Source organism: Durotheca rogersii, assembly GCF_024521655.1.
Source record: "Durotheca rogersii strain YMJ 92031201 chromosome Unknown GGS23scaffold_67, whole genome shotgun sequence".
In the NCBI taxonomy this organism is placed as follows: Eukaryota; Fungi; Ascomycota; class Sordariomycetes; order Xylariales; family Xylariaceae; genus Durotheca; species Durotheca rogersii.
In genome coordinates this window covers 15168-42741 of record NW_026251298.1, presented here as the reverse complement: position 1 = coordinate 42741, position 27574 = coordinate 15168, and the positions used below count along the sequence as shown (strand labels likewise).

General features: G+C 46.1%; 6 protein-coding genes across 6 annotated transcripts; 2 read left to right on the top strand and 4 right to left on the bottom strand.

The window, feature by feature from the left end:
• Positions 1–1187: 1187 nt before the first annotated feature.
• Positions 1188–2410, bottom strand: GGS23DRAFT_601630 (uncharacterized protein; the record flags this gene model as incomplete). The annotated part of the gene is made up of 5 exons (XM_051519217.1): positions 1188–1310; positions 1359–1499; positions 1623–2066; positions 2124–2279; positions 2327–2410. The coding sequence occupies 5 exons, from the start codon at positions 2408–2410 to the stop codon at positions 1188–1190; spliced, it is 948 nt and encodes a 315-aa protein (XP_051367029.1).
• Positions 2411–2957: 547 nt separating this feature from the next.
• GGS23DRAFT_590732 (ARM repeat-containing protein) lies at positions 2958–8366 on the bottom strand. Its single transcript, XM_051517719.1, has 11 exons — positions 6930–8366; positions 6656–6844; positions 6128–6605; positions 5958–6076; positions 5836–5907; positions 5552–5776; positions 5393–5496; positions 5077–5335; positions 4881–5023; positions 4202–4803; positions 2958–4144 (listed from the first exon to the last, which is right to left on the bottom strand). The coding sequence occupies exons 1-11, from the start codon at positions 7830–7832 to the stop codon at positions 3390–3392; spliced, it is 3849 nt and encodes a 1282-aa protein (XP_051367028.1). The 5' UTR covers positions 7833–8366; the 3' UTR covers positions 2958–3389.
• Positions 8367–17490: 9124 nt separating this feature from the next.
• Positions 17491–18827, bottom strand: GGS23DRAFT_608320 (uncharacterized protein; the record flags this gene model as incomplete). Its single annotated transcript, XM_051520187.1, has 2 exons — positions 17491–18511; positions 18574–18827. The coding sequence occupies 2 exons, from the start codon at positions 18825–18827 to the stop codon at positions 17491–17493; spliced, it is 1275 nt and encodes a 424-aa protein (XP_051367027.1).
• An 841-nt stretch (positions 18828–19668) lies between these two features.
• GGS23DRAFT_475516 (DUF1917-domain-containing protein) lies at positions 19669–21744 on the top strand. Its single transcript, XM_051514258.1, has 6 exons — positions 19669–20068; positions 20134–20140; positions 20233–20262; positions 20323–20858; positions 20936–21185; positions 21243–21744. Exons 3-6 carry the CDS (start codon positions 20235–20237, stop codon positions 21341–21343), a joined length of 915 nt encoding a protein of 304 aa, XP_051367026.1. The 5' UTR covers positions 19669–20068; positions 20134–20140; positions 20233–20234; the 3' UTR covers positions 21344–21744.
• On the bottom strand, positions 21414–22602 carry GGS23DRAFT_475536 (acyl-CoA N-acyltransferase). Its single transcript, XM_051514259.1, has 2 exons — positions 22196–22602; positions 21414–22113 (listed from the first exon to the last, which is right to left on the bottom strand). Exons 1-2 carry the CDS (start codon positions 22373–22375, stop codon positions 21760–21762), a joined length of 534 nt encoding a protein of 177 aa, XP_051367025.1. The 5' UTR covers positions 22376–22602; the 3' UTR covers positions 21414–21759.
• Positions 22603–23086: 484 nt separating this feature from the next.
• Positions 23087–25953, top strand: GGS23DRAFT_590708 (LACT-domain-containing protein). Its single transcript, XM_051517718.1, has 2 exons — positions 23087–24149; positions 24218–25953. Exons 1-2 carry the CDS (start codon positions 23829–23831, stop codon positions 25784–25786), a joined length of 1890 nt encoding a protein of 629 aa, XP_051367024.1. The 5' UTR covers positions 23087–23828; the 3' UTR covers positions 25787–25953.
• The last annotated feature ends 1621 nt before the right edge of the window (positions 25954–27574 follow it).

Sequence of the window (27574 nt, the reverse complement as noted above, 5' to 3'; positions counted from 1 at the left end):
TTCTGGACTTAGATGCTGAAACGACGGCCACCATCCTGGTGCTAGGAAACCCCAACGGCTGTCGGGTATTCTCATAGATAGATCACTCTTTCTTGCTTCGATACTTCTATCATGTGTCCGGCAAGGAAATCAGAACCAGCGCAATTCCCATGGAACGCATGATCTAATGGGGGGAGGGGGGGAATAAATAAAAGAAATGAAAGCTCCAGATACCTGCGCAAGTCCCTATGTATTGCAAAGTTGAGGTCGTCACGTTAACAGAATTATCAGACCACACCTAAAGCCCCTGTCAGCAGCATCCGAATTGCCATACGAGTTGGGCCAGGCCCAAGATTCTAGGTAGGAACTGCGGCAATACGTCCAAGCTTGCGGGGGGGTTTACTTACGTGTCCGTGGAAACGGGAAAGCGAAAGGAGAGGGAGTTTCCTTGTACATAGGGAGGGAAAGGAAAAGAAGGGGGGGCGGTTATAAGGACCTAGGATAATTATTCGCCCAATACACTGCGTAAAAGATGGAGCGCAGGAAACATTCAACAGAGCGGAAGGATACCCGACTATGGACTCGTAGGTAGGCATGTTTATTTACAGTGTCTGAGGGGAGAAGAGCGGGCAGAGAGATGGCTGTTTTGAAAAGTAAATACCCGGCTTGAGCTTAGAAATGCTGCGCTATTCATGCACACCACGGCAAGAGGCTGCCACCTTTCCCCACTGGGCCGTCTGGGGCTTTGTATCAGGCTTGTGAAGATGGCCAGAACTCGTGCTGATCAGTGCCTTGCCTTACGTCTGCACATCCCAAGGGATCCCTTGGACCTCTGGGTCTGTGAGTTTTGCCCGACGTAAAGCGTGCCAACGATGCCTGGGGGCTACAAGTTCATTTCTGGCTTTTGATCCGCATCCATTCAATAGTGAGATACTCGGGTTACATAGGTATAGGGCTTGACACAAACGGGAGGAGCTGGGGAAGACCACGGCGATCCCATACGAAACCTTCCTTGTTGTTCTATCAACGCCCCTGCCTATCCTGTCCCCATTACATGTATCTGATGGGATGCCTTTCCTTTCGCTTACGAGCGAATATTTATAATGCTATATGTAGCGATGGTAATCACAACTGCGGGGACGCGAATCCGCGGCATCTTGTAAGAGGTAGGCGGCCCCAGTTCCTTGAGCAGCCTGCCACTGGACTGTCTAGATGTTCGGTTGTTGAGGGGCGTCACTTGCAGGTTTCGATGCTGACAGATAGATCTCGTGAAGATTGTACCGCTTCAAGACGTCCCAGTCGCTGTCAACGACGCTCATCCCGCAAAAGGTCTTTGGAAGTCAGCTGAATCCTGCCTTGAAGAATTAGAGGGCCTATACTTGGTAGATATCGATGAGAATGACCTTGTCAGGTGACGAAAGATTGACCTTATGACTGGGCGAGATGAGGGAAGCAACCTTCTCAATCACCTGGTCTCGGCTGAGGTTGTTATGTGCTCTGAAGGTAGGGCGAATTGCATACTGCCGAGTCAATCAGTTTTGTGTATCGAGTATCCTCACCCCTAGTTTATCAATTTACTTGTACAATGGTGGTGGGTGTGTTTGCTGTTAGTGAGTGGGTAAAGGAGTCAAGGGATAGCCTACCGAGCATGCTTCTAGTCCCGTAGTAAGGTCTCCATGCTGTGTCTGCTTGTTGTCCATGTTGGCAAGTTGAAAGTGTTCGCCTAGTACTTTGCTTGCAACCTCTTCCAAGCCAATCTCTGTCGCCTTTGCAGTCAGCGTTATGGGCGTGAACCTGTTGATAAATCGAGATCGCCTGTCTCCCTTGTCTTTCACCCCTTGAGCATCTCTGCAGATCTGCTGGACAAGCTTAACCGGGTTGATAGGCGGCCTCGTTTTCATAAAGAGCAAACAGTCCAGGTCTGTACGCATGGGCTCCAATGTTGAATCTTTTGGCGCATCTCTAGCACCCATCCCCAGGACCTCCTTCTTGATGGACGACTCGATGTCTAGGTCATTGTCTTCTTCCCCATCCTCCAAAGCCTCAGCTGGATTCGCGTACTTGATGCCGTACAGGCTCTCTACGTACTGGGCTGTCTCTGAGCGGTGAACACTAGAATGATGAGAGGGATAACGGGCACCTACCTCGCCACAGAGGGCAGTCAATTCTTCTAGGGCCTGTTGCTCCTTGCCTTTCACACAGGTGGTCCATATACCCATATCTCCCACTTCCAAACCCTTGGTCTTAAGCGCCTGGAGCTTGGCCTTATGATGTGGGGTTTGCCATCTGCCGCCACCGCCCTACTGATCATTAGAAAATTCGAATTCATGAGGCAATAGACTCTTACTTTGCTTCGTTTGGGGAGACGAGCGTCAGACCCGCTGCTGTTCCTGATGGAGTGCTTTCTCTTAGATGAGGCCAGTGACGCCATCCTTGGTACCTACGGAGCGGACCTAAAGGGACACCCTTTTTATGAAGCACGACGGACGGTGAGTTTTAGAATGAGGTATTAAGAAAAGCAGCCAGGCATGCTATGGGGGGAACTCTGATCTGAATTAATGATGGTAGCTATGCGTGTTGCCGGCTAGGTGTTACCTGGGCGTAGGTATGAGGTAAGTAATCACGGGATCATGGTTCCTAGTCCACCCAGGCGTTTACAGCGTATTAACTACGTAGAGAAAGAGGCTTAACTAAAGGTAAAGTTAGAGTTTAATAATATTTACTATTAATAAATACTATTAACTGTATATTAATATAAGAATTTACTTATTATATTATTATTAAAGTTAGTAGTAATATTTAACTAATTAATTTTTAATTAATTTTAATATAAGAGTTTATATTTAATGAAATCTTTTTAAAGTTAGTTTAATATAAGCAATGAATTTTATTAAGCAAAAGCACTATAACTTAATAATTGAAATTATGACTTAAAAGCTTTTAGTATTTTGAAAAAGTGTATTAAAACTAAACTACAAGGTTATAAAGCAATAGTACGTAACTAGCCTCCCTTTTTATATATACAAACTCTATATCAAGATGCTCTAAAAGGTAGATCGTCTTTTGTAATTTATTCGATACAGCTTTTTTTAATATAAACATCATCAGGTAGGTACGTTTACATATAATTTTATACTAGGTATCTAGACGCTGAGAGGTGGCTGTAAGAACAGGCGACATATCGACTAAACCAACGCCGCGACCACTGAAGCCAGTCGTGAGGCTGGCTGTGTATTGGCAGCATCTACATCTTGGTAGGCTTCACCGCTAGTGGTGCTCTCAGAAGTGCACGGGGCCAACGTACCATCATATTCTTCCATAACTGATGAGCCGACCGATACACGTGTCTGGTGTATACATATCATCCACGAGGTCTAGTTTGCCCTAGGAGACTTGTAGCTTGCCGCCCCCTACGAATCGAATAGACTAGCGAGACCTTCAAGACCATCACCATTTCCGTCTTCTCGGCCATCGCTAGCACCACTAGGCCTAGAGGCGTCAAAACCTCCGCTGGGGGTAGTCATGAATTGCTGCGTCATCTTACTGCGCGTAGGTCTTTTCGTTACTGAATGTTTAACTGTCGGCGTCCCGACACTCTTGTTTAACTTGCCCATTTCCGAGACGCTCACCCCTTTCAAGTCGCCCAACAGCTGCAGGATGACACCTCGCTGCCCGCGAGAACTCGTTTCGCTTCGTAACATGTACGCGATACCGCTGTCCACATCAGTGGGTTTCATATTAGGGAGCGATGCCAAGACATCTCGCGCCGTCATGGTGAAACGACTGTAGGTGACTATGGCGGTAGCAATGAGATGAGCGAAATCTTTCTGAAGCTCGACGAAATACGGTTCGTGGATAGATGTTATACAAGCCTTCACGACATCGGAAGATATGTACTCGCGGATCGCGGTGGCCGTCCCTGAGGGTATAGATGTTTGCTTAGCTCCCACGGATCGAGGTGAAGGAGACTCCCCGACTGCAAACTCGGGAACGATGGATCGGAACACTCTCAACATCATGCCGCAGCACCGAGAGTCCCTCCACCGTAACGCATGTGTACAGAACACTAGGAGAGGCTCAGCGATAGACGAGTGCATCAGACAAAACTCTCGCAACGTGGGGTATTTTGCCGCTTCATCGAGATTCGACGACCCAGCTGGACTATCTGCTTCCAGTTAGCACATGCATCATCAGAGACTTGGAGGCTAAGTTAATAACCTACTAGATCGAGCCGGATCTAGAAAATCGGCGACCATCATCACAGACGCGTAAGTCAATTGCCTGAGGATGCTCTCCGACTTCATCTCCTCCGTTAGGGCGTCTCCTCCAGATTTCACAGTCTGTTGCTGGTCAAGGTTCATCCACTCTGAATTGATCCGAGCGTCCATTTGCTGGCAGCACACCGCGAGGATCGGAGGAAGAAAATGCTCCCGAAGCGGAACTGGGCAGTTATCCACTAGGTATCTGACCAAATTCAGGACATTGATTAACTGGTGGGCTGAGAGGTTAAATGAATCCGCCAGAAGTGCGTGCGCCAGCGGCCCGGGAAGCTCATCAAAACCGTAGAACTGGACGTCTAAACGGGTCATGCCGTATATGATCGCATAGCAGGATTCTCGTACAAATCGTATAGAGCCCCGGATTGTCGAGGCCAGCCCCTCCAGCGTCAGTTTTTTTTCGAGCACGCGGGCATAGAACTCGTCTTTGCTACCTTCCGAAATGCCCGCCTGCCAGAATCTGTCAGTAAGGACACGGCCCACAATCGACCTCATTTCCGAAGGTAGGCCAGTCCATTTTTCGGGAGTGTGCGAAGCATGCGCATGGCTAGAAACGTTAGCTAAACGCACAGCACACGGCAAAAGCACACAGCAAAAGGACGGGAAAGGATGGATGATTCGCACTTTAAGAAGTTGAGGAGTTCGGGGAGGATCGAAGGAAACCCATCCTGCCACAGGGCACATGAGACCCGATGCGGGTCGGTGTCCTTATCGATCTTGTCGACAGAGCACGTTAGGAATGACTTGGTTGGGCGCAGCGGGAGGACCTGGGTACGGTTAGCAGATATCTTTGCCTACTGGATTATGCTTCGAGACTAACCGTCTGTCGTTCTTCAAGCTCAATTTGCAATGCTTGACCCTCCGCATCCAGTTCCACGGAACCCCAGTCTGAAATATTCTGCATCTGTTTCCGCGCTAGATAGCTCTGGGCTTTGTCAAGCGCCATGAGCTCGCAAAATCCAGTATATGACGACAGGGCCTGCTTTAGGCGCTCATCCCGCCACTGGGCCACCACAGGATTGATAAAACCTCGTAACTTTTGGGCCTTTGTGGATTGGTCAAGTCGAGTAGATCGATGCCTAGGGTTGTTTAGCAATTTCTCACCACCAGAGGAGCGCCCTGGTTTCGATGCTTACACTATCGTGAATAGGAATGTCTGGTAGGTGATCTGGCGCTTCTCATCAAGCGTTCCTGAGGCAATCATTTCATTCACTTTTGCCTCTATCTGATCGTAAACATCCTAAGAAGATTAGTTAGTTTAAAGCTTAGCATGCTAGGTGGGGATTGGCCTCTACAAGTAAGTGGTCTGGCATCTTAGCGGCCAGCCTCTGAAGTTCAACCATACTCTCAGACTGGAGCTCTTTGATCGCATCGGCGTATAGCCTGTGTTCGGGGTGTATTGCCGGCCAAGTCACGAGAATATGTTCTAGGACCTTTAGCATGAAGCTTGCGTTCCTATCCAAGGCAATAACGGAGAATGCGACGAGGAGTTGGAGAATTCTCTTTCGAATGAGGGGGTCCTACACCGGTGAGCTATCATTCTGGCAGGAGAGAGACGGTCCGGCAGTACACAACCTACTTCAAATTTCATCGTAAGCAGGCGATTACACCAGGACTCTAAGTTCCCTTCCAGTGAGATTATCTCATGTTCCTGATAGATATCAGCTGGGTACCCCATGAAGGTTGAGTGAGCATGCTTACGTGGCCTGGGTCATCTCTAGATACCCGCCACTTCCCGAAGCCTTTCAGAGCTGCCTCGATGACCGTGGCCTGAGCATCGATCCGGAGGACCGGTTGAGACGTCTTGGAATAATTCGCCACTGCCGCAAATTAGAACAAGTACTTAAACTCTAGATAAGTGAACCGCGTACTGTTGAAGGGAGGAGCGTCGTCATAGAGGTGCTCCAGGACATTTTCTGTCTGACCAAGGATATGCTGCATTGCGTCAGTTACCTTCAGCTGGACGATGCCCTCGATCACTTGAGAACTGTAACGCCTGTAGTTTCCGAGAAAGGCGTGACGTTCCGGTACTGTATCAGTGTCTTCCAATAGGAAGAGGAACGTAGCATCTTGGGTATCCTCTGGCAAGTTCTCATACCGAACCAGTCGTGAACTACAAAGCTCCAGGAGTGGGCCGACGATAGTAGGCATATCTGCAATGTTTGGCCCAAGGGACCGGTTGTTTAGAATACGGGTCCATGTTACGAGCACAGGGATGGAAACGACTAGACTAGGGCTCTGAGTAACCATGAGGAGGAGCTGCAGGAACCCTTGAAAATCTATGCGCTCTGGGTCATTCGGCAAAACATTAAAGCGACGATCCATATAGGTCCCAAAGAAGGAAATCAACTACGACTTGTTAGCGGACTCAGATGCGGAGGCTTGAAACGAGAACTCACCTCGGAGAGCTTTTTGGAGAATTGGTATTTATCGTCGTCTATGTCTTCCGGGTCTACAACCGACCATTCATACAGTCTTCTAAACAGATCGACGCATTTTGTATCGTAGAGTGGGACAACGAGGTCTAGAAATTCGTGATCGATGAAGGTCGTGCGTGAATAGAGGGAATGCATGGCTTCCAAACAGGCCTAGAAGAAATAGGAGGGAGGCGGCCAATCAGTTAATGAATAGTCAATACGTGATTAAGGGGGAGGTGGGTGAGCGGTGGCTTGCCTTCTGGACTTCAATATGAGGAGCGCGAAGACCCTCGCACATGACCTCGACACACCGAGTAGCCGTGACGGCATTCGGAACGATCCAGGGCATCAGAGAGTATATAACAGCGAGAGCCCGGATCGCACAACTGCGTAGTTCTGGATGATGCTGCACGTCGCCGGACAGGCAATGGCGGAGTAGCTCCGTAACTCTTCCCAGCCAACCCTCGTCCCCGCACCTAACATCAGGCCCTGCCTGTCGGTTAGGAAAAGTCTCAGTTAAGACAGCAGTAGGCGTGAAGATCTCGACAGAGGCCTTGCTAAGGACGCCTTCACGAACCGCAACCACGGCGTCGTCCCCAGCAAAGATATCGTCGGAGAGCATCTCGAGGATGCAGAGAACAAGTTCCTTGTGGACTGCAGAATCAGGCACTCGCCACAACTGGACAAGCAACGAATCCATGTCCATCCAATCGTCGGCCCAACTTCTCTTGGCAACCTCGACCCATAATGAGGCAATCTTGTTTCGGAGATAGGCAGGATCATCTCGCGAGACATTTCGAGAGAGCTCCAGAACGCAGGAGCGCAAGGCAACCGCCTGGGAGTCGGTGTACTCAGCCCACCTATGTTTGATCGCATGTTCGAGTAGTGACAACGCATAATGGCGCACGACGGGGGGTTGGGTCTTGTCAATAGCCAGGCGGAAGCCGTAGTAAGAAGCTTTCTCGTTATCTTTCACATTCTCGAGGAATATCTGGGCGTCTTTGCGGGAGTCGTTGGAGGAGAAAGGGCTGTGGATGATCTCCAAGGCACCGTGGATCTCGGGCAGGATAGACATGGTCTCAGGATCAACAGCGGTAGGGGGGTGGGCACCAACACCTTCGCCGCCCATTCCCATGTTTCCATTGATCGGGGCAGCCATGGTGTTGGGCTAAATGTCGCGAGATGTGCGGTCGGCCGACGACGATCTTGGAGGGGTGGGCGGGAGCTGTCGGTCTACCTTGTCTTAGGTGTGAATCATTAGGTAGGCCTAGGTAAGCGAGGATAGGTACAGAGGAGAGCGGATGGTGGCCGGGAATTGTCTGCAGGATTGGTTGGGGGAGAAGCTAAGGGGGAGAATGAGAGGAGGTGAGTACGATGACAGCCGGAAACGCAAGTACGGGCAAGGTAAACACGAATCGATATCGGCACGGATGAATGGGCGCAACAACGGTGTACAGAGATAAGGCAAGGCGAAAGATGAATTATGTGCCAAGGGAGAGGCGGAGAGCTGCGGGCGAGGAGGAACGGGAATGACAGCCAGATGGTCGCGCTGTGTAATATTGGAGGTATACGGTTTATCGATGGTGACGGCGATTCGGCTGCAGAGGGGAGTTCTCCCGGAAAGAGAGTGCTTCAGCTCAACGAAGAGAAATGGTGTTGTACGCGCGACCTAGCCTCGTGGGCAGATTCTGACAAACCTACCCTTTCGCAGACTTCACAAGCCGGGTTGTTCTCCACTAAAAAGGGCGGCGAAAATTCGGAAAAATGAAACTTCAGTAGATAAAAGATATTTAAAATATTTATGATATTTTACGACTTTAAAAAAAATATTTAATTGTTATTATTTTACTTAATTAATATAAAGTTAGTTTCTTATAGTTATAATTAATTTTTATTTATCTATCTTATTAACTTACTTAGATTATTTCTCTTTACTTTATAATATTTACTTTATAAATTAATATTAAATATTAAAATGAATACTTTCTTAAAAATTAATATTCTTTAAAGAAAAATTAATAATAAACTATCTTGCTTCATTAAAAATTTTTAATTTTATAAAATAAAAATTCTTAATATATTCCGGTTTTTATTACGGTTTTAAGAGCTATTCGCTAGGTAAAAGGGTATAAATTAAAGGAATAAAGCTATACGAGGAGGAAAAGAAAGAAAGGTACGCTTTATTAAGGCCGCGCCTTTAGGAGCTAGCTATATACGAGAGGAGCGGTTACGTACCTTGGTACTATACTAACTAAGGTTTTATAACTAAGCGTAGCTTATTATATAAGCTCCCTTTTCCATTAATTAAGGTATTCGAATCGTTTTTAATTAGTAGCGCTTCCTTTCCTTTTTAATTAATTAACCTTCCTCTTATTCCTCCTTTTACTCCTCCTTTTAAACCTTTCTTCTTATAATAATAATAGCTTTCCTGCTTCCGCTACTTTAACTAACGTAAGTAAACCTCCTCCTTTACGGCTACTCGTCGTTATTATATTATTACTAAGGCCGTATTTCGTCGGGATATAGCTTTTCTTTTAGTTCGCGCGTTCCGTAGGGTATTCGATTAATTCCTAGCTAACGTAATATTAGTAGATATCTTTTTCTTCGTTTCCCGATCCCTTAGGTTTTTCCGTTTCTATTTTTCGTCGTTTAGTACGACGCCTTACGTCCGCCTTTCCCGCCGACGAAGGTAGTAATAATAACGTTAGTAATATCGCCGTTATAGCGGCCCTAGTAAGGCTAGCTTCTCTCGTTTCGCTACTCCTTTCGCTTAATTACGTATTAATCGGTTTTATAACGAAAAAGCGTTTCCTTTAGCCTTAAGCCCGCCGCTTAAGAAGCTACCGCTCCTCTTTAAACTCTTATTCCCCCGCGTACGGCTACCGCCCCGCGTACGGTTACTACCCCTCGCTCGGCCGTTATCCGTCCGGTAGGTACCCGCGCTTTTCCTTACCGTCGTTACGTAAGCGCTTTACGTATTTATTACGATAAAAAGGGCCGGGGTCCGGCGTACGCGAAATACGCGATTAACGGATATAGTTATTAATCGTTATAAATATTACGTATATTTCGTATAGGTAGTTATTATTAATATCTTTTAGCCCCGCCGTCGCGCTTTTCGCCGCTTATTAATAAGTAGCCGGCCGTACTTCCGTTAGTAATTCCTACTTACGGAACGCTTTTACTTTTACTAACGCCGCCGAACGCTTACTAGCTTACGGCTTAATCGGTTCGTTAGCCTTCCTCTCTTCCTTTTTTTTTTTAATTTTTTTTTTATATATATTAACCTCCTTTTCTAAGAAGTTCGTAAACCTTATAGCCCGAGCCTTTAGCCCGGCTCCCCGCTTTAACGAAGCCGTCCTTACCGGTCCGTTTACCGTCGCCGCCGCCGCCTCCGCCGGCCCGTCCGCTACTCCCGCCGGCCCGCCCGTTACTCCCGCCGTTTCCGGCTTTAATAACGCCGCCTTTTAGCGTACGGTTTCGGCCTTAAAGGAGCGGATTAGCGCCTTAAAAGGCTCCCGGCGCTTCCGTTCCCGTTCGCCGGCCCGTTCCTCGCGTTCTTACTTACGTCCCCGCCGTTCCTAGCGCCGCTTCCGTCCCTTAGCTTCCCCTCTCTTCCTAAAGACGTTAGGTATTAACCGCGCCGCGCGCGTCCGCCGCTTCCTCGCCGTTTAATTTATCTTCGACGAAGAAGCCGAAGAAGCCGATACTTCCGAGTTTCTTCCGAGGAAGGAAGAAGACGGCGACTACGACGACGACGATTAATCGGCCTTTCCTTTCCTTTTTTTTTTTTTATAATTAAATAACGCCTTTATAACGTTTAAGAAAGAGATTTAGCCTCGCGGCCCGGTTTTTAAGTATTCCGTTTCTTAATTAATCGTAATTTTAAGTTTTCTTAAGTCGTATATTTTTTCCTTAAGCCGTCGTTTACGGTTATTAATCCGTACTTATTTTCGTAAACGTTTAATATCTCCGCTTTTATAAAATCGGATAATAGGTATTAGGATAATTCCTAATAGCCCTTTTAACGTATTAAGACTTCGCGTCGTTTTCCTTTACTTACTTTTTTATTTCTTACGTAAAGAATCTTCTTTATTATAAATTCGTTAATTCCTTCGATAAATAATAAAAAGGGCTATAAGTCGTTTCGGGTTTAGTTTAATAATTCGTTTATATACGTTTTCCGTAATTAATCGACGTAAAACTTATTATCGATCTCGGCCGGGATATCTTTTAATTCGATTACGTACGGGTTTAGTACTTTCGTAACCGTATATTTTACCTTTAATTAGTCGAACTTTTTCTTAGGTTTATCCGTATTATAATAAAAAAGATCGAGTTATACTTTATCGCTTATTTAAAGTTTTTCGGCCGGGAATCGTTTTTAGTTTACGTAGAATTCGTATTACTAAAAGGCTACGGTTAGCGTTACTTATACGAAGTTTAAAATTACGCGGACCTTATTTACGAATACCTTCGCCTAGAATTCCGGTAGTAAAGGTATTATTTCCGCGCCCGGGTCGGCGGAAACCGCGGGTACGGGGTTTAAATCGAAGCCGTATATCGCGAAGAAAGAAAAGAGCCTTATCGAGGTATTAAGCCGTTCGTTTAACGTTAATTAAACGATAAGTAGCTATTATATTTAATCGTTTTATTTATAATTAATATAGCTTCGTAATACCGCCTAGATTTCTTAATTAATCCTTTCGGAATCCTTATTTATTTAAAGGTAATATACCGTATTTAGTTTTTATTTTATATTTATTAATCGGTAAAGATAACTCTAGAAACGGCTTAGCTAATTCGATCCTTTATCGCTTATAATATTCCTTAGTTAGTTATAATATCGGACGTAGTACGTTAAAAAGCGCTTCGTATACGCTTTTACGTTTATAATAAGCGTAAGCTCGAGGATTATAATCTTACCTAAGCGGTTTTTAATTACCTATATATACCGGTTATCCTTCGATAGGAATAGGTTTACGATAAAATCTATTTATATATCCTTAAAGTAGCGGTTAAGTATAGAAAGAGGTTTAAGGAGTCCTTTTTTATATTCCCTTTATAGTTTAAAGCGGCCGTAAACGTTATAATTACGGATAAACCTCCTTACGTATTAATAAAGCATCGGTTAGTAAAAGTTTCGGCTTAGGATCGCTATAATATCCTTTCGGCCGGGGTAGCCGATAACGTATAAGTCGTAAGCTTTTTAAATTATTTTCGTTCGTAATTCGTTAAGCTAGTCCGTACCTCGGGAGTTTATTCCCGCGTTTCCGGGGGACGGACTTTTTAATACCTATATCCGGTTCTTAAATAATAACCGTTTTCCGGCGTTAATCGTATATTCCGCGATTTATACCTTTAACTTTATAATCGAGGCAAAGGAACGGGCGCTTTATTTTATTACCTAGTACGTTTATTAATATAGCGTATCGAGGTACGCCGTTTTTTCTTATAGGGACTAGAGTTTATTATCTTCGAAAATTCTAATATCGGGTCCGGCGGACTAAGACGTTATTATTACGTAGGTTTAATTTCGAAGAACCCCTTTAAGGATAAGTTATAAGTACCGTAATTCCTTATCGTTTATACTTAATCGGTTTTAGTCCTTTCGGGAAAGCGTATCGGGAACCGCGGTTTAATTATTAACGCGGTAGACGAGGTCGAAGTTATATTAGGATAGGAGCTCCGCTTAACGCGCTTATCGTTCCGAAAGGCGCTAACGGGTTATAAAATATTCGAGGTTCTTATAATCGGTTAGGATAGTAAATTTTTTATAGCTTTTTAGCTCGGCGTTTTATTATTTTAAGTACTTAATAATAATTAATATTTCCTTATCGTAAATCGGATAGTTAATTTCGGCCGGCCCTAGCTTCTAAGAGTAATAAGCTACTACTTTTCTTCCTTTCCCGGCCTATTAGGATAATACGCCGCCGAACGCCTACCCTAAGTAGTTTACTTCTAAAAACGTTAGCTTATTTAGGTCCTATTACGTTAAAATAAGCGCCGATATAAATAAGATCTTTAAGCGTTAAAACGCCTCTTCGTAGATAAGGTTTTATTTAAAGGGCTAATTTTTCTTTATTAAAGTAATAAGAAGGGCGGTAATCTCGGAAAATCCAGGGATAAATATACGGTAGTAATTAACGAACCTTAAGAAGCTTTTAACTTCTTTTATTAAGGTAAGGGCCTCTTAATTTAGTATTGTTTTTATCTTTTCCGGGTCCGTTTATACTTCCTTACCGGCGTATATAATAAACCCTAGGTACTTAATAATCGTTATTACGAACTCGTATTTCCCGGGGTCTAGGTAAAGGCCGGCTTCGTAGAAGCGCTTTAAGATTATGCGTACTTTAGCTATATAGTCCTTACGGGATCCGCTCGTATAAATAAGAATATCGTTTATATAAGCGCTAACGAAGTCGTCGAGGAATTTCTTTAAAACGTTATTTATATATCTTTAAAAGGTCGCCGGAACGCTTATTAGCCCGAAAGGTATTATTAATTATTCGAATAACCCGTATCGGGTTTTAAACGCCGTTTTAAATTCGTCGCTTTCCGCGATACGGACCTTATAAAAGGCCGCGACTACGTCTATCTTCGTAAATTACTTTACCGACGTAAGGTTACGTAAAGTATCGCCGATAAACGAAAGCGGGTAACGGTTCCCTCGAGTTAAGCGATTTAACGCCCGGTAATCGTAATAAAATCGAAAGCCGCCTTTTAACTTACGGGCGAAGAAAATTAAGGCTTTTATTTCCGAGCTACTAGCCCGGATAAACCCTTTATTTAGTAGGTCGCGGAGCGTTTTCCGTAATACTAGAAGCTTTTCCCGGGATATCTTATATAAGGAACCTTAAGGTAACGGTTTCTTTCTTCCGTTTAATCCTTTTTTTATATTAATCTTATAGTTAACGCCCGGGCGATACGGGACGAGACGGTCGGTTTCTTCCTTCTTTTATAACGGGAATAGGTCGTAAAACTCCCGTGGAATTATCTTTCGTAACTCCGTTTCCGTTTTTACGGGCTTCGGCTTTAAGGCTTTCTTTATATCTATTAAGGAAGCGGCGAATATCGACATATCCTTCGTATTTATTCCTTCTTTCTTACGGCGGCGTATCTTTTTAGTTAAGCTTATAAACGTATTAGTTAAAACGTATTAAGCTTCTTTTAACTCCTTTATAAACGGGGTCGTACGTTTTTTTCCCTTATATTATACGCTTATTCGTATTCTTCCGTATTATAATCGGTTCTCGTATAGGTACGAAACTACCTCGTTATATATCTATTACGGTTTTCCTAGAATTATTAGGAATTCTAATAACGGAATAACGTATACGTATATTAGTTACGTATATCCGTTAATCTTTAAGGCTATATAAGTAATACCTTAAATTACCGCTTCTTTTATAGCGCTTAAAGCGCCTTTAATATTATAGGAAGAAATAGGAATAAGGAATAGGTTAAGGAATCTAAATAGGTCCTTATTAATAGCTATAAAATATAGGTAACCTTCGTTTATAAGGGCTTCCGATAGCGACGTTTTATTAATTATAATTAATAATAACGAAGGGTTACTTTTTATTTTATCCTTATAGGCTTTTTATTTATTTATTACCTTCTAGCTAGGCTCCGTCGCCTAACTTTATAACGGAGCTATTCTTTTCCCGCCGTTATATTAACTAATATATCCTTTAATTCTTTTAGTAATAATTTAATAACTTATATTATCCGTACCGGTATAGGCGGGAACCGCCTTTAATTACCCGGGCGAGTAACCGGTAGGTAGGGGTAGTTCTTAACCTAGTATTAGCTAGCGCCGTAACGGAAGTAGCTATCCTAGACCTTCCTCTTTTCGTATTTCTCTTAGGGTACCTACTTTATCCGTCGGGTATTATTACTAAGTCCGTTATTAAACCCGCCGTAGGCTTAGCGGAACTTCCCTTACGATTTAATAAAGCCTATTATAATCGTATCGCCTTAAGTATTTATCCGGGCGGAGTTTAAGCGCTAAGTAGCGGATATTAATTCGTAACTCGGGGTCGCCGAATAGCGCCTATTCTTACCTAACTCCTTCGCGAGCCGTTTAAATTCGGTTATTTATTCGTAACGCTACGCGATTAAGTAGATTTAAGCGATAAAGGTATCGTAATCTTAGGATATTTAAATCGGAATTAATATATTTTAAAGGTAGTTAGATAGTATTACTTTTAGCTACGTTAGCTTATTATTATTATCCTAGCTAGAGCTTTTAGCGTTCGTTAAAACCTCTTCGAAATCGGATAGGAAGCTTCCGAAGGTCCTCCTTTTTTTACCGTAGTTTCCGTAGTTTTTATTACGCGTTCTCCTTAACCTAAATATTACCGAACGTTTCTTTTATATACCTTAATAAATCCTTAGGCTAAAACCCGTTCCTTAAATCGCCGGATCTCTAGAAGTATTTTATTTTCCGCTACCGATCCTCGGGTATCGTACCGAAAATAAAGTACTATATCGCGTTATTATTACCGAGTAAGCCGTCCGAAACGTCGATTAAGATTTTCGCTTATAGCTTTTCTAAGTAGAAGTAAAACGATATAGCCTTTTCGTTTTATTCGTATTACTTAAGAGGTTTTCGTTAAGTTCCGTTTACGTCCGTAGGTAAGGTAACTATAACCTTAAGTACGGGTACGGATACCGGTAGTACGGATACTAAGGAGTTATTTCGTAGGAAATCGGTTATATATTCTCTTATAGAATTTAGGAAGTAAGGGTCTTATAATAATACGTAGTAAGCTAGCGTCGCCTCCTAAGCGCTCGATTACGCCTAGGCCTTAGACTTATCTTCCGTTATTTAAGAGTCGGATATCGGATATTTAGGTATTAACCTTACGGAGAAGATGGTATAGCTTTTTATTACGGTTTTAAGAGCTATTCGCTAGGTAAAAGGGTATAAATTAAAGAAATAAAGCTATACGAGAAGGAAAAGGAAGAAAGATACGCTCTATTAAGGCCGCGCCTTTAGGAGCTAGCTATATGCGGGAGGAGCGGTTACGTGCCCTGGTGCTATGCTAACCAGGGTTCTATGACTAGACGCAGCCTATTATAGTTTTAAAAGCTATTCGCTAAGTAAAAGCCGTATATTAACGATTTAAACCTTAATGAAGAGAAAAGAGGGAAAAGTATACCTTATAGGCCGTACTTATAATAGCTAGCTTTATTCTCCGTAGGTACAAAGAGACTAGTTACGTGCTTAGCCCTAGTACTAGCCAGGGTCTTATAATAGGCATAGCTTATAATAGAGCTAACGATTACTTTATTTCTATAACCGAAGAGTAGACCTAAGATACGATAACTACATTAGATTCATTATCTTTTAATTAATAAAGTAATATTAATTTTATATATCTTAGATTACCGTACGCGTGTAATGGGCTGCGCCTAGTTATAGAACCATGGTTAGCATAGCACCAGGACACGTGACCGCTCCTCCTGCATATAGCCAGCTCCTGGAGGCGTAAGCTCAGCAGAGTACACCTTTCTTCCTTTTCCTCCTTGTATAGCTTTATTCCTTTAATCTATACCCTTTCACCCAGCGAACAGCTCTTGAAATCGTAACAACGCGCTATAGTTACCAATAGAATATACTTCTATAAAATACGTCGAAGCGCTTCGTGCTTCTTTAGGTTTTCGTACCGAAAACCTAGAACCTTTCCAAAGACTAGGGAAAAAGAGGTAAGTAGGAATCAACGCTTAATTTAACTACAAAAAGAGATTAATTAGCAATTAACTCTTAATTAAACGGGGAGAAACTAACTTGGATTGATTAATTTATATATAAATAGGATTAAAATATATAGGAAATCGACGCGTTAGTAAGTAAATAATAATATATAGATCCCGTCTCGTATGTTACGGTTTTATTAGATATATTCCTTTTAAGCAGACTATACGAACTTTTAACTAATTAAAATAGCGTATATGAACATTCAGTTAATAAAAATAAAGTATTTCTTTAAATAACTCTATATTTATAAGGATATTTACAAAGGTATTTGCCTCTATAAATTAATTAGCATAATAGAGGGTTTAACGTATTATAACTATTCTCTAGATAAGATAAGCTATATAGGATTCTAGTATCGTATATGCTTTAATTTTTTATAATATATAATATTATATACAGTAATGAAATTAAAAATTAAATATATAATTTATTACTTTTTTTATAATGTAGTGGTACAGTGGATCTAGGCTACGTAGCCTTTTCGATATCTATTTATATGAGTCGCGCACTCATATTTTCATCAGTCAGACTTAGACCTGTAGATATCACGACCTATAGCTATTCACTTGTTTCTTGCCATGCCTTTCTAGCCATCCTCGTTACCTGTTTCTAGTCTCTCTCTCCTCTCCTTTTCCCTTTCCCAGCTGCCGTTTTCAGCTGGCCGATCAACCGATTACAGCTATTTACAGCTGTGATCTTAGTTGATCGGCACTGGGCCAGTTGTTAGCAGTTAGGTAGCCCTTTTCGTGCCTCCGTCAGCGTGCCTACGCTGCTCCTATTTAATAATTATAAGTATATTCTTTCTATTTATATATATATATATATATATTTCCTTTTATATAGTTTTTAATATATACTTTTCTACTTTATAAAACGCTTCTAAACCTATAATACTTTAATATTAAAATTTTTAATTATTTAGTAAAGTTAACAAATAGAAAGTCAACACTATGAATCCTACTTAATATATATATAAAATAAAAAGGCTTAGAATTAATACAACGGTCTCTATTGATAGAGAGACTATTTCAAGTACCTAAAATAAGTGTTACTAAAATTCCCATAAGCATAACAACCTATCATAAAAACTCGTTGATATGCACCGAAGCCTCTGGCCGCCCTCATCAGGCAAGGGCTGGAAATCGCTGCTGTAGTTCATGCTTTGGTGTTCTTCAAAGCGACCGAGGATATCGATTCTACAATATCCCGTGTTATCGCCTACCACTTCTAGCACTCGCGGTCCGGCATGCATACAAGAGGCTAGAATAAGCAACGTCCACTGTTGCTTCTCGCCTAGTCCTCGGCCCTCTTGTTCCAGCTTAACCAGTTTGAGCCGCCACACACCTCCACACAGATCCTGTTCAGCTAGCACCCGAGGCCTCTGGAGAGACGCTCCCTGGGCGGGGCTAGGGACGGAGTACACTCTTATATGGTCATCATAGCTCCCAGTGACGACTAACGATCCCCCATCGGTAAGCCGTAATCCTAACGGCAGTATGGCAGTAACACCTGCTTCATGGCCCTGGATGGCAGCCACAGGCCAACGTGTCCGAACGGTGTTGCCTTCAATGTTACCACGAACCCGTTGGTACGCGCAACTGGCGCTTAGAAGTTTAGAGTCGTCGCCGCCTGAGAATATCGTGAACAACTGTGGTTCTTCCTCCCCCTCTCCAGCTGACTTTGACGCGTGGCCTTCTACAAACGACGAGAATGCCACCGTCCAAGCTTCGAGGGAATGCGTCATCAAGGGTGTATCGTGTGTTTGGTGGATGTCCCAATGCTCATCCACACGTAGAATATGGACCTGGCAGTTAGAGGTTGTGATGGCAAGCAGCTCAGGAATACTAGGGTGCCAGCAGCACGAGAGGATTAGTACACCCTCGTCATCGCCTAATGGCCTGTGTGTGGCGATCTCGTCTAATGTGGCTGAATATTCACCAGAAACGGAAAGGTGAAAGAAAGAGAGAGTGCCGGTGCTTGAAACAACGGCTGCCACCTTTCCTCCCGCCCAGCGAGGATGGAAGTGGAGATCGAGGATAGCCGATGGGTAGCTGACCGTTCGTATCTGCCTTCTGTTTAATGGTTAACACGGAAGCCGAGGGGACGGGAGCATGGAAACAGGTAAAGGACTTACATATCCGCACTGCCGGTTAGTCTAAACACGACGAGACTACCATTCCGAGCCTGAATTCTCTTCTCTTTCCGAGGCGGTTCTTCATCATCGCCAGGCGCAGGAGGGGCGGCTGCGTCTGGCGTTTCAGGGTTCTCCAGGTTGTACGTGCCAACGATGAAATAATCTGCATGCGCGGGGCAGAATTCGATGCAGCTCGGGGGTAGATCCAAAGTCAAGGACCGTAGCGAGGTGAGACTACGACCTGGCGTATCCATTTCTCCTTTCGTTGCCGCCTCTTCTAGGACGATGTTGGGACAGGCTCGTTTCCTTCGCCGTGGACTGCCAAACCCACAGGTACATGGGTACGCAGTTACATACATAGCAGCGGGCAGGTGCCTCCTATCATAGCGACATGGGTAGGAACAAGGTTGAGATCTCCGACCCCTGTAGCTGCCTTGTAACCTACCCATGCCTACTTTTATATACATGCATCCCATACCGGCGGGAGGTGCTCTCTCCTCATAGCGGCTCGATACCCGCAGGTAGGTATCTAGGTAGGTACCTATGTATGTGCTTATGTACACGTATGTACATGTAAGTTGACGGCACGGCAGTCGAACCTTTGTTGGTTTCGAGAGACAATTCGATGGGTGTAGCGGGGTAACATCCGGGTAAGCCCCAGGTATGTACCTAGGTACCTAGGTAACACAGGTAGCTTAAGTAACATAGGTACCTAGGTACCCAACCTCTTGAGCAGGCGCACGCACTGCCCACCTCATCAGGTGCTTACCACCTGAGGTACGTAACATAGGTACACATAGAAGGTACCTAGGTACTTACCTGGGGGGTAGGAGGTACCTAGGTAGGTACCTATGTAGGTGACAGCTCGTTGTTGGTTTGCGTGGCTGCCTCGCGCCTTGTGAGAGGTCATTTTTTACGTACGCCGCGCATAAGCCTCGCTAGGGCAAAAGCGGGCAGAAGCAGTGGGTTGGTGGGTGACAATGGTAGGTAAGTGGACGGTACTATCGTATGTGCGCGTGCGTAGGATTGGAGGTCCCTGATCTGGTGGTAGTTTGGATAGTCCTATCACACAGTATGCAGTATACTCTACTCATACCTACCTACCTGCCTACCTACCTACATAGTAGATAAAGGCACCCATCGCAGCGGACGGGCTCGGAAAACATCCCGTTATTTAGCCACTTCTACTGCGCGACCCAGTAAATCGTTAGCATGCCTCTCGTTAGTGCCCGGGGACCTAGCTCAAGGCTTAGCTGGGTACATAATCAACTCTTCCTCCCGAGGACGATGACGGCTGTGACCTTGACGAGACTTTGGAGTATCCTGCGTCGCGATCCAGCCTCCTCGCGGAGATCATATTCCTGGTCTTTATCTACCAATCCGCTATTCATCCCTTCTTCCATCCTAAGTCTTGGTCGAAAGCGGGCCGGGTCCGGTTTCCAGAAGTCTTGCTTGATTCTACCATCTCGTCACCGTCCTAATATTAGCGGTTTCCGTGAGTTATTCTGTATATTTCTCTTTTCTTTCCCTTACCGGCTGCGCTTGACTTTTGCATCACAGTAAACAGGTCACTTTCCCTTTTTTCCCCTTCTTTTTCCAAAACCTCGGCGGGGGACCCCCTCCCCGAGCAAAGAAAGCCACATTCTTACTGAAACGCAGACATGGGTTCAGACGAGTCTGACTTCTACGGTGAACCATCCTAAATCTATCCCGCCTTACCCAAACCCAAAGCTAACTTTCCGCTCTCAGGCGACGACGACACCGTGGCGGATCTCAAGGCCGAAGTGAAAACGTTTGACGTCAAAGCTTGGTGGGCGGAGTATGGCAAGGTCGACACACCTCTAAAGCTTCAGGCTGGAAAGCAGCCGACGGTTGACCTCTCCCGCTGGCATAACCCTTACGCTGGAGTGGAGCATGCTTGGCAACATACCGAGACAGTCGAGGAGTTTTTAAAGCGACTTCCCCCGGCAACAACAGAGCAGACACCGTCGAACTCTTGGGTCTGGATCTATAACCCGTATATCAAGCACAAGAAGAAGAGCGAAGCGGACAATGAGATGATCCGTGGCGGTGAGGACGAGGTCCCCGAGGCGGAAGGGGCAGACCTCTCTCGGGTTGTTGCAGGAGGGATGGAAAGACTGCATTTCGCGTCCGACTATATCGATATGTGCAAGAAATCCAGCGACGATCTGGATTACATCGCTCGAGAATGCCGAAAAGCAGGCTTGGACGCGGCGAAGGATATTTTAGATCTCGCGAAAGCACACCATGTGACATGCGGAAAAGTGGGTGAGCTGCCTCGTTTCGAGGGCGCGAGTCCATGAGGTATAGTGTCGCTAATGCGCACGCACATGATTGATAGTGGATGCTCTTCTGTTCCGCCTTCCAGGTCAACGAAGTATGGGGTATCATCGCCAACGCGACGGCTAACAATGAGCTCGGGATCGCTGCCAAGGCCGCGCTGCGGTCGACGGATGATCCCAGGACATATCAACTCATTTGCGTCTACACTGCCGATTTTAGCGACGCCAAGGACGTCAAGAGAGTGGCCGAAAAGTTGAAGCAGCTCGGGCTTGTGCAACCGAGAGGGCGACCGCTGTACTACAAACCCGGTAAGTCTGTCTTGATCGTAAATAATCCTCTCTGCCCCGGAACGCTTACGGGACCAGATGTGTACACGTACCTAGGCATTGCCCAAGGTAATCCTTGGGACATAAAGGCCTCTATATATGACACGACATCCATGCTCGAGAAACGTAGGGAAAGGTGACCAAGACGGAAGAGGGCAATTTTTATGAGCGCTCATGGGATAATGACTGGATGAATCGAAAAACGCGCCTGATGGTCGAAGGTCTGCTTTCAAGATAATGCTGGCCCGGAAACCCCCACAATAAACATCCCAAAGCCTGTCAGTAGCCCCTTCTAGTACTGGCAATGCATTGTCCCTCCGCGGCATGCTTGTCTTGATATTGATCCATTCCCCGATGCCTTCTGCCAGGGCGCGATCATAACCCAACCAGTCTAACATCCTTACCGGAGTATCCCCTAGGCGTCGCCAGACACGGCGCGGAGGGTATGCCTCTCTTCCACGCTCGCACAACAGCTTAAAGAGCAGCCTGCCTCAGAACAGAAATGGGGCTGCCGGGCTAATCCGAGAACTCAACGATATACCGGCCCTTCGGGGTGCTAGGTGACTTCGGAGCTTGTCGGTTTCAAGATCAACACGAGCCGATAGGCACTGTTCCCGTTCAAATAGTAACGGTGCAATTTCTTCGACCTTAGGAAGCCGAGCCCCTCGTATAGTCTCATGGCCGGCACGTTGGTTTCCTCGGTCTCTAGAACGACCTCGTCGGCATTGCGTTCGGCCATCGCATCAATCGCCATTCTAACCAGGGCCGTCGCTATGCCGCGTCCGCGGAAGACAGACGACACCGCCAGCATGGCTATATAGCCCCTATGAGTCCGAGGCGAGTGTGAGACATGGTGCTCGAGCTTGCAGATGATGACACCCACGAGGGACTTGTCGACGGGGTGCAGGGCCTAGTTGGGAACCCCCCCCCAAAAGCATTAGCTAGACGCCTCGCTTCGCATTGGTGAAGGTGACACAGATACCAAGCCGTACCATGTAGCACAAGTGAGCCCATTGGTATAAGAAATACCGATATACGTAGATGCTGTACGGTTCGCTGAGGTCCTTGGAGATCAACGCCCGGATGGAGGGTAGGTACTTGTCCTCGAGAGCATGATCGTACTGAATATACAGAAGTTCGCCAGGAAGCTCACTCGGGCGGGTTACCTCCATAGCGTCGGCGATGGCCGCATGTAGATGCGAGGCTGATAACCACGACTGGAGGCGCCAACGACTATCGCCGCGATTCAGGGCATAGGCCAACTCTCCGACGCCAACCTGACGGGAGAAAAAGGACTGGGTTCCCAGCGGGAGGGAGGTAGGCCGGCGGGAGAGAGTTGGCGGTTGACAGAATGGCAAAAGGCGTGCAAGGAACGCGACACGGGCCACACGAAGTAACTCGATGTTGGGAAGGGTAAGGCAGCCGTGCAGGTTAAGACCGTAAAGCCAGACTCGAGACGGAGAAGTTTAGTATGAGGTGGGACGATAAGAACGGCCCGCTTTCACATGCCGGCTGAGAAGTTTTGCTGTTAGCAAGGGTAAGCCGAGCCCACACGCGAGTTAATTTTTTTTTTCTCTCTCGCTCTCCTCCTTCCCTTGCTCCGCTCCGTCTCCGCTGGTGTCGAGGTATGCGTCTGCGTGTCTGTCCGCTAGAGGTGCTGAGGCTAGCTGACGACCTGGCCGACGCTGGCGGGCACTACACCTACGTTAGATACGCAGGGATGCGAGAGGGATACAAGGCGGGTGGGCGTGTCTCGGACAGACAGGAACATCGGTATATAGAGCCGCGGGGGTTGCATCGGAGTTCGGAGGGGAAAGACATGGCTGGGCCAGTACTACTAGCCCCCTCTGTATTACTCATAGTAGGTACCTATATGTAGAATGCCCAAGGTTAGGCACCTAATCTAGGTAGGTAGGTAGGTAGAGGTACGCACCCGGTACCTCCGACGATGGCCCGGCGCATACATGTGATGAGAGACAAGAATCGCCGCCCGGTACTGAAACGTCGTGCCCCCTAGCTCTCTTGCAGAGTCGGTGCCGGCAGCCAGCCCACCGCCAACTCGGAGGGCACAGGTACTATGAACACATAGAACTTGAATTCTCCTACAGGCCTGCAGGGAGAGGAGGCCAGGGACCCAGGGCGGCACACACCCTGCCCATACCATACCTAACCGGGTGCCGTCGCAAATTGACGTCAAGCTGTTGCAAATTGTCCCTTGCTTGCGCCCCCCCCAAGCGGGCGCCGTCGCCAGCCAGCCGCTACGACCCTAACCCGGCAGACTGTATCATCATCCACTATATCCATCCACTATCCACATCCACTAAGTGACCTTCAGGCAAATGGATCTTGCCCGCCCCAGCTGAGGTAGCTGCTTATCTCCCATCTTGTCTCCCCAGTTCCCTGGTCAGCCAGACCCGACTTCTACATACCTATTCGTTCCCGCTTTCCGGCGCCCGATCAAGAAGATCGCTGTCCACCAACACACGTAGCCGCCCGGCAGGCGCCTCGCCGATCTACCCCCGGTCCACCCCCGGCCTACCTGAGCTCGTTCGTTGGTGGCCGTCGATAAACCCACTCTCCCCCACCGCGCGTTCCGTGCCCTGTCATGTAGCCCCCCGCCTCGTGATGGCATCCACTCTTAGACGTCGAGCACCCGGTGTCGACTCCCCCGAAACCTCTTCGCCGGTTCCGACGCCGAGAGACGATAGCCCCGCCAAGTCGGATGACAACAAGATCGAGGTTGTCCGCCATGAGTACCGCCCCAAGACACGGAAGCGCCGGAACACCTTCATTTTCCTGTTGGGCAGCTTGTTCGGTCTCATCGCTGCCGGATTCTTGGCCCAGACCAATGACCTGATCGAACTTCCCGAGATCGGCGAGCTTAGCATGGATAGCCTCCTCGACGTCTTGCCAGCCGGGCTAATCAGGGACATGACAGACCTCCTCGTACGTTCACATACCTGCACCTCGCTCCGAATCACTTTAGGGCTGCCCGGATTAATCGATGTTTCAAGAACGGCGAGCGGGATTTTATCGATAGTTACGATTCCTTCACTGTAGGACTTAAAAGTCGCGCCGAGGGTCTCGGTGTCCACCATCCCGTTATCATGGTCCCTGGCGTTATCTCGACTGGCCTCGAATCGTGGGGCACTACCAATATATCTCGTCCGTATTTTCGGAAGCGGCTCTGGGGCAGCTGGACCATGATGAAGGCACTCGTCTTGGACAAGGACACGTGGAAGAAGCACATCATGCTGGACAAGAAGACGGGGTTAGACCCGCCGGGCGTCAAATTGAGAGCCGCCCAAGGCTTCGATGCTACCGACTTCTTCATCACCGGGTACTGGATATGGAGTAAGATCCTCGAGAATCTGGCGTGTTTGGGGTACGATCCCACCAACTCGTTTACGGCCGCCTACGATTGGCGCCTATCCTATCCGAACCTCGAGGTTCGAGACCAGTACTTCACCAGGTTGAAGAGCTACATTGAGATGGCGCATGCGTTCTCGGGCGAGAAGGCGGTTCTCACGTCTCATAGCATGGGCAGCCAGGTCCTCTTTTATTTTTTCCACTGGGTGGCATCCGCGCAGGGCGGTAAGGGGGGTGACGATTGGGTTGACCAGCATGTCGAAGCTTGGATAAACATTAGCGGGTGCATGCTTGGCGCGGTCAAGGATACTACAGCGATTCTGTCCGGGGAGATGCGCGACACCGCCCAAATGAACGCCTTCGCACTATACGGGCTGGAACAGTTTCTCAACAAAGACGAACGGGCCGAGATATTCCGTGCCATGCCGGGCATGTCCTCTATGCTGCCAATCGGGGGGGATGCGGTCTGGGGAAACTCGACGTGGGCACCGGACGACCAACCCGGCCAGAAACATTCTTTTGGATCATTCATAAACTTTCGGCGCGGTGTAAATTGGACTACCCCAGAAAAGAATTTCACCGTCAGCGACGCGATGCGGTACCTCATGGACACAACCGAAGACTGGTACCGGGACCAGATCATGGAGAGCTATTCCCACGGCGTAGCTCACACCTCCGCCGAAGTCGAAGCTAATGAGCTAGATAGTCGCAAGTGGATCAATCCGTTGGAGACCAGGCTGCCTCTGGCGCCTAACCTCAAGATCTATTGCTTTTACGGAGTAGGAAAGCCGACAGAGAGAGCATACTACTACCGCACCCCCGAGTTCCCAGCATTGACCAATCTCAATATCACCATTGATACGGGGCTTACCATCGACGAGGTCGATCACGGCGTCATCATGGGTGAAGGCGACGGCACCGTCAACCTTCTAAGCACTGGGTACATGTGCTCGAAGGGTTGGCACATAAAACGGTACAACCCAGCAGACGTCAAGATCACCGTAATCGAGATGCCACACGAACCCGAGAGGTTTAACCCTCGGGGAGGTCCCAATACGGCGGACCACGTCGACATTTTAGGAAGACAGACGCTTAACGAGCTTGTCCTGAAGGTTGCGGCCGGCAAAGGCCATTTGATCAATGACTACATCGCTAGCAATATCCGGGAGTACGCGGATAAGGTCAAGATTTACGAGGAAGAAGAAGAAAGGTGAGGGAGGGACGGCATGATTAGGCTTATCTATCTAGAGTCACTATAGTTATAAAATAAGTGGAAGTACTCCGCGCTTCTCTACGTTTTCGTGCCGAAAACCTAGGACCTCTCCGAAGGCTGGGGGAAAAGAGATGAGCAGAAACTAATGTTTATTTAAACAGTGAATAGGAGCAGCGTGGGCACGCTGTTGGAGACCCCGTAAGGCAATGGCTACCCAACTGTCAACAACCGGCCCAGTGCCGATCGAACTAGATCACAGCTGCAAACAGCTGTGATCAGTTGATTGGCCAACTGAAACGGCAGCTGGGAAAGGAATAAAAGAATAGAAAGACTAGAACGAGGTCGAAGGTGTGATAAGAAACGAGTAAATTGCTGTAGGTTGTGATGTATATCCTTATACGAAGGATAGTTATAAGACGTCAAACCCCCTGTTATGCTAATTAATTACGAGGTTAAATACCCCTGTAAATACCTCTATAAATGCAGAGTTATTTTAAGGGATACTCTATTTTTATTAACTGAAAGTTTGTATACGCTATTTTAATTAATTAAAAGTTTATATAACCTATTTAAAAGGAATACATTTAATAAAATCGTAGTATACGCGTCTATCTATTTACTGAATAGGAGCAGCGTAGGCACGCTAACGAAGGCACGAAAAACAAGGACTGCCTAACTGCTAACAACTAGCACAGTGCCGATCGAACCTAGATCACAGCTGTAAACAGCTGTAATCAGTTGATCGGCCAGCTAAAACGGCAGCTGGGAAAGGGAACTAGAATGGTAGGGTAACGAGGATGGCTTTCTAGAAAGGCATGGCAAAAGGAGTGAATAGCTATAGGTCGTGATGCCTACAAGTCTAAGTCTAACTGATGAAAATATGAGTGCGCGACCCATATAAATACGCATCTAAAAGGCTACGTGGCCTAGATCCACCGCATCACTACATTACCTATTAACGTGTTTAATTCTATTTCCTACCTATCACGTAGCTGGAGGGCTACGTGTGCGAGAGTACGTGTGAGGAGCTATCTCACAGCAACGAGAGGAGGAGCGAAGAGTGAAAAGGTCTTCGATCTATTTAAGAACGAGCTAAAAGAGTGGAAGCAACGGGAGCGTATATATAGGAGCTCCTGTTGCTGAGGTAAGCAACGAAGAGGAGCAACCTAAGGAGCTACCTCTACGTAACACTACCTATTTTAATACTATTTATATATAGATCAATCGAGGTTAATTTCTCCCCATTTAATCTAGATTAGTTTCTCCCTATTTAATCTAGGTTAGTTTCTCCTTGTTTAATCTAGGTTAGTTTCTCCTTATTTAATTAAAAATTAATTATTAATTAATCCCTTTTCGTAATCTAAACGTCGATTCTTATTTGCTCCTTTTTCCCTAGCCTTTAAAGAGGTTTTAAATTTTTAGTATAAAAACTTAAAGAAGCGTAGAGTGCTTTAACGTATTTTAAATTTAAGTTTAATTAATGAAAATCTAAGTAGAAGACCTATATAAATACTTATTGAAAAGGTGTTACGTAGCTGGCGAGAGCTACGCTTGGGTTGATAGGTTGTTCGTAAAGGGAGTAATGGAATGCGGGTAAGAAGGTATGTATTAACTAACTAGAAAAGAAGGAAAGCTACTAGAGAGTATAGAGTAATCTATAGATATAGATAGTAGTACTTAATTAGCTTAGGTAAGCTAGGTAGTTCCTATTAGGGGTATATGCTTACGTAATATACCTCCTAGTTAAGCTTACGATAGTAAGGTTAACTATAGTCCTTTACTCGCGATA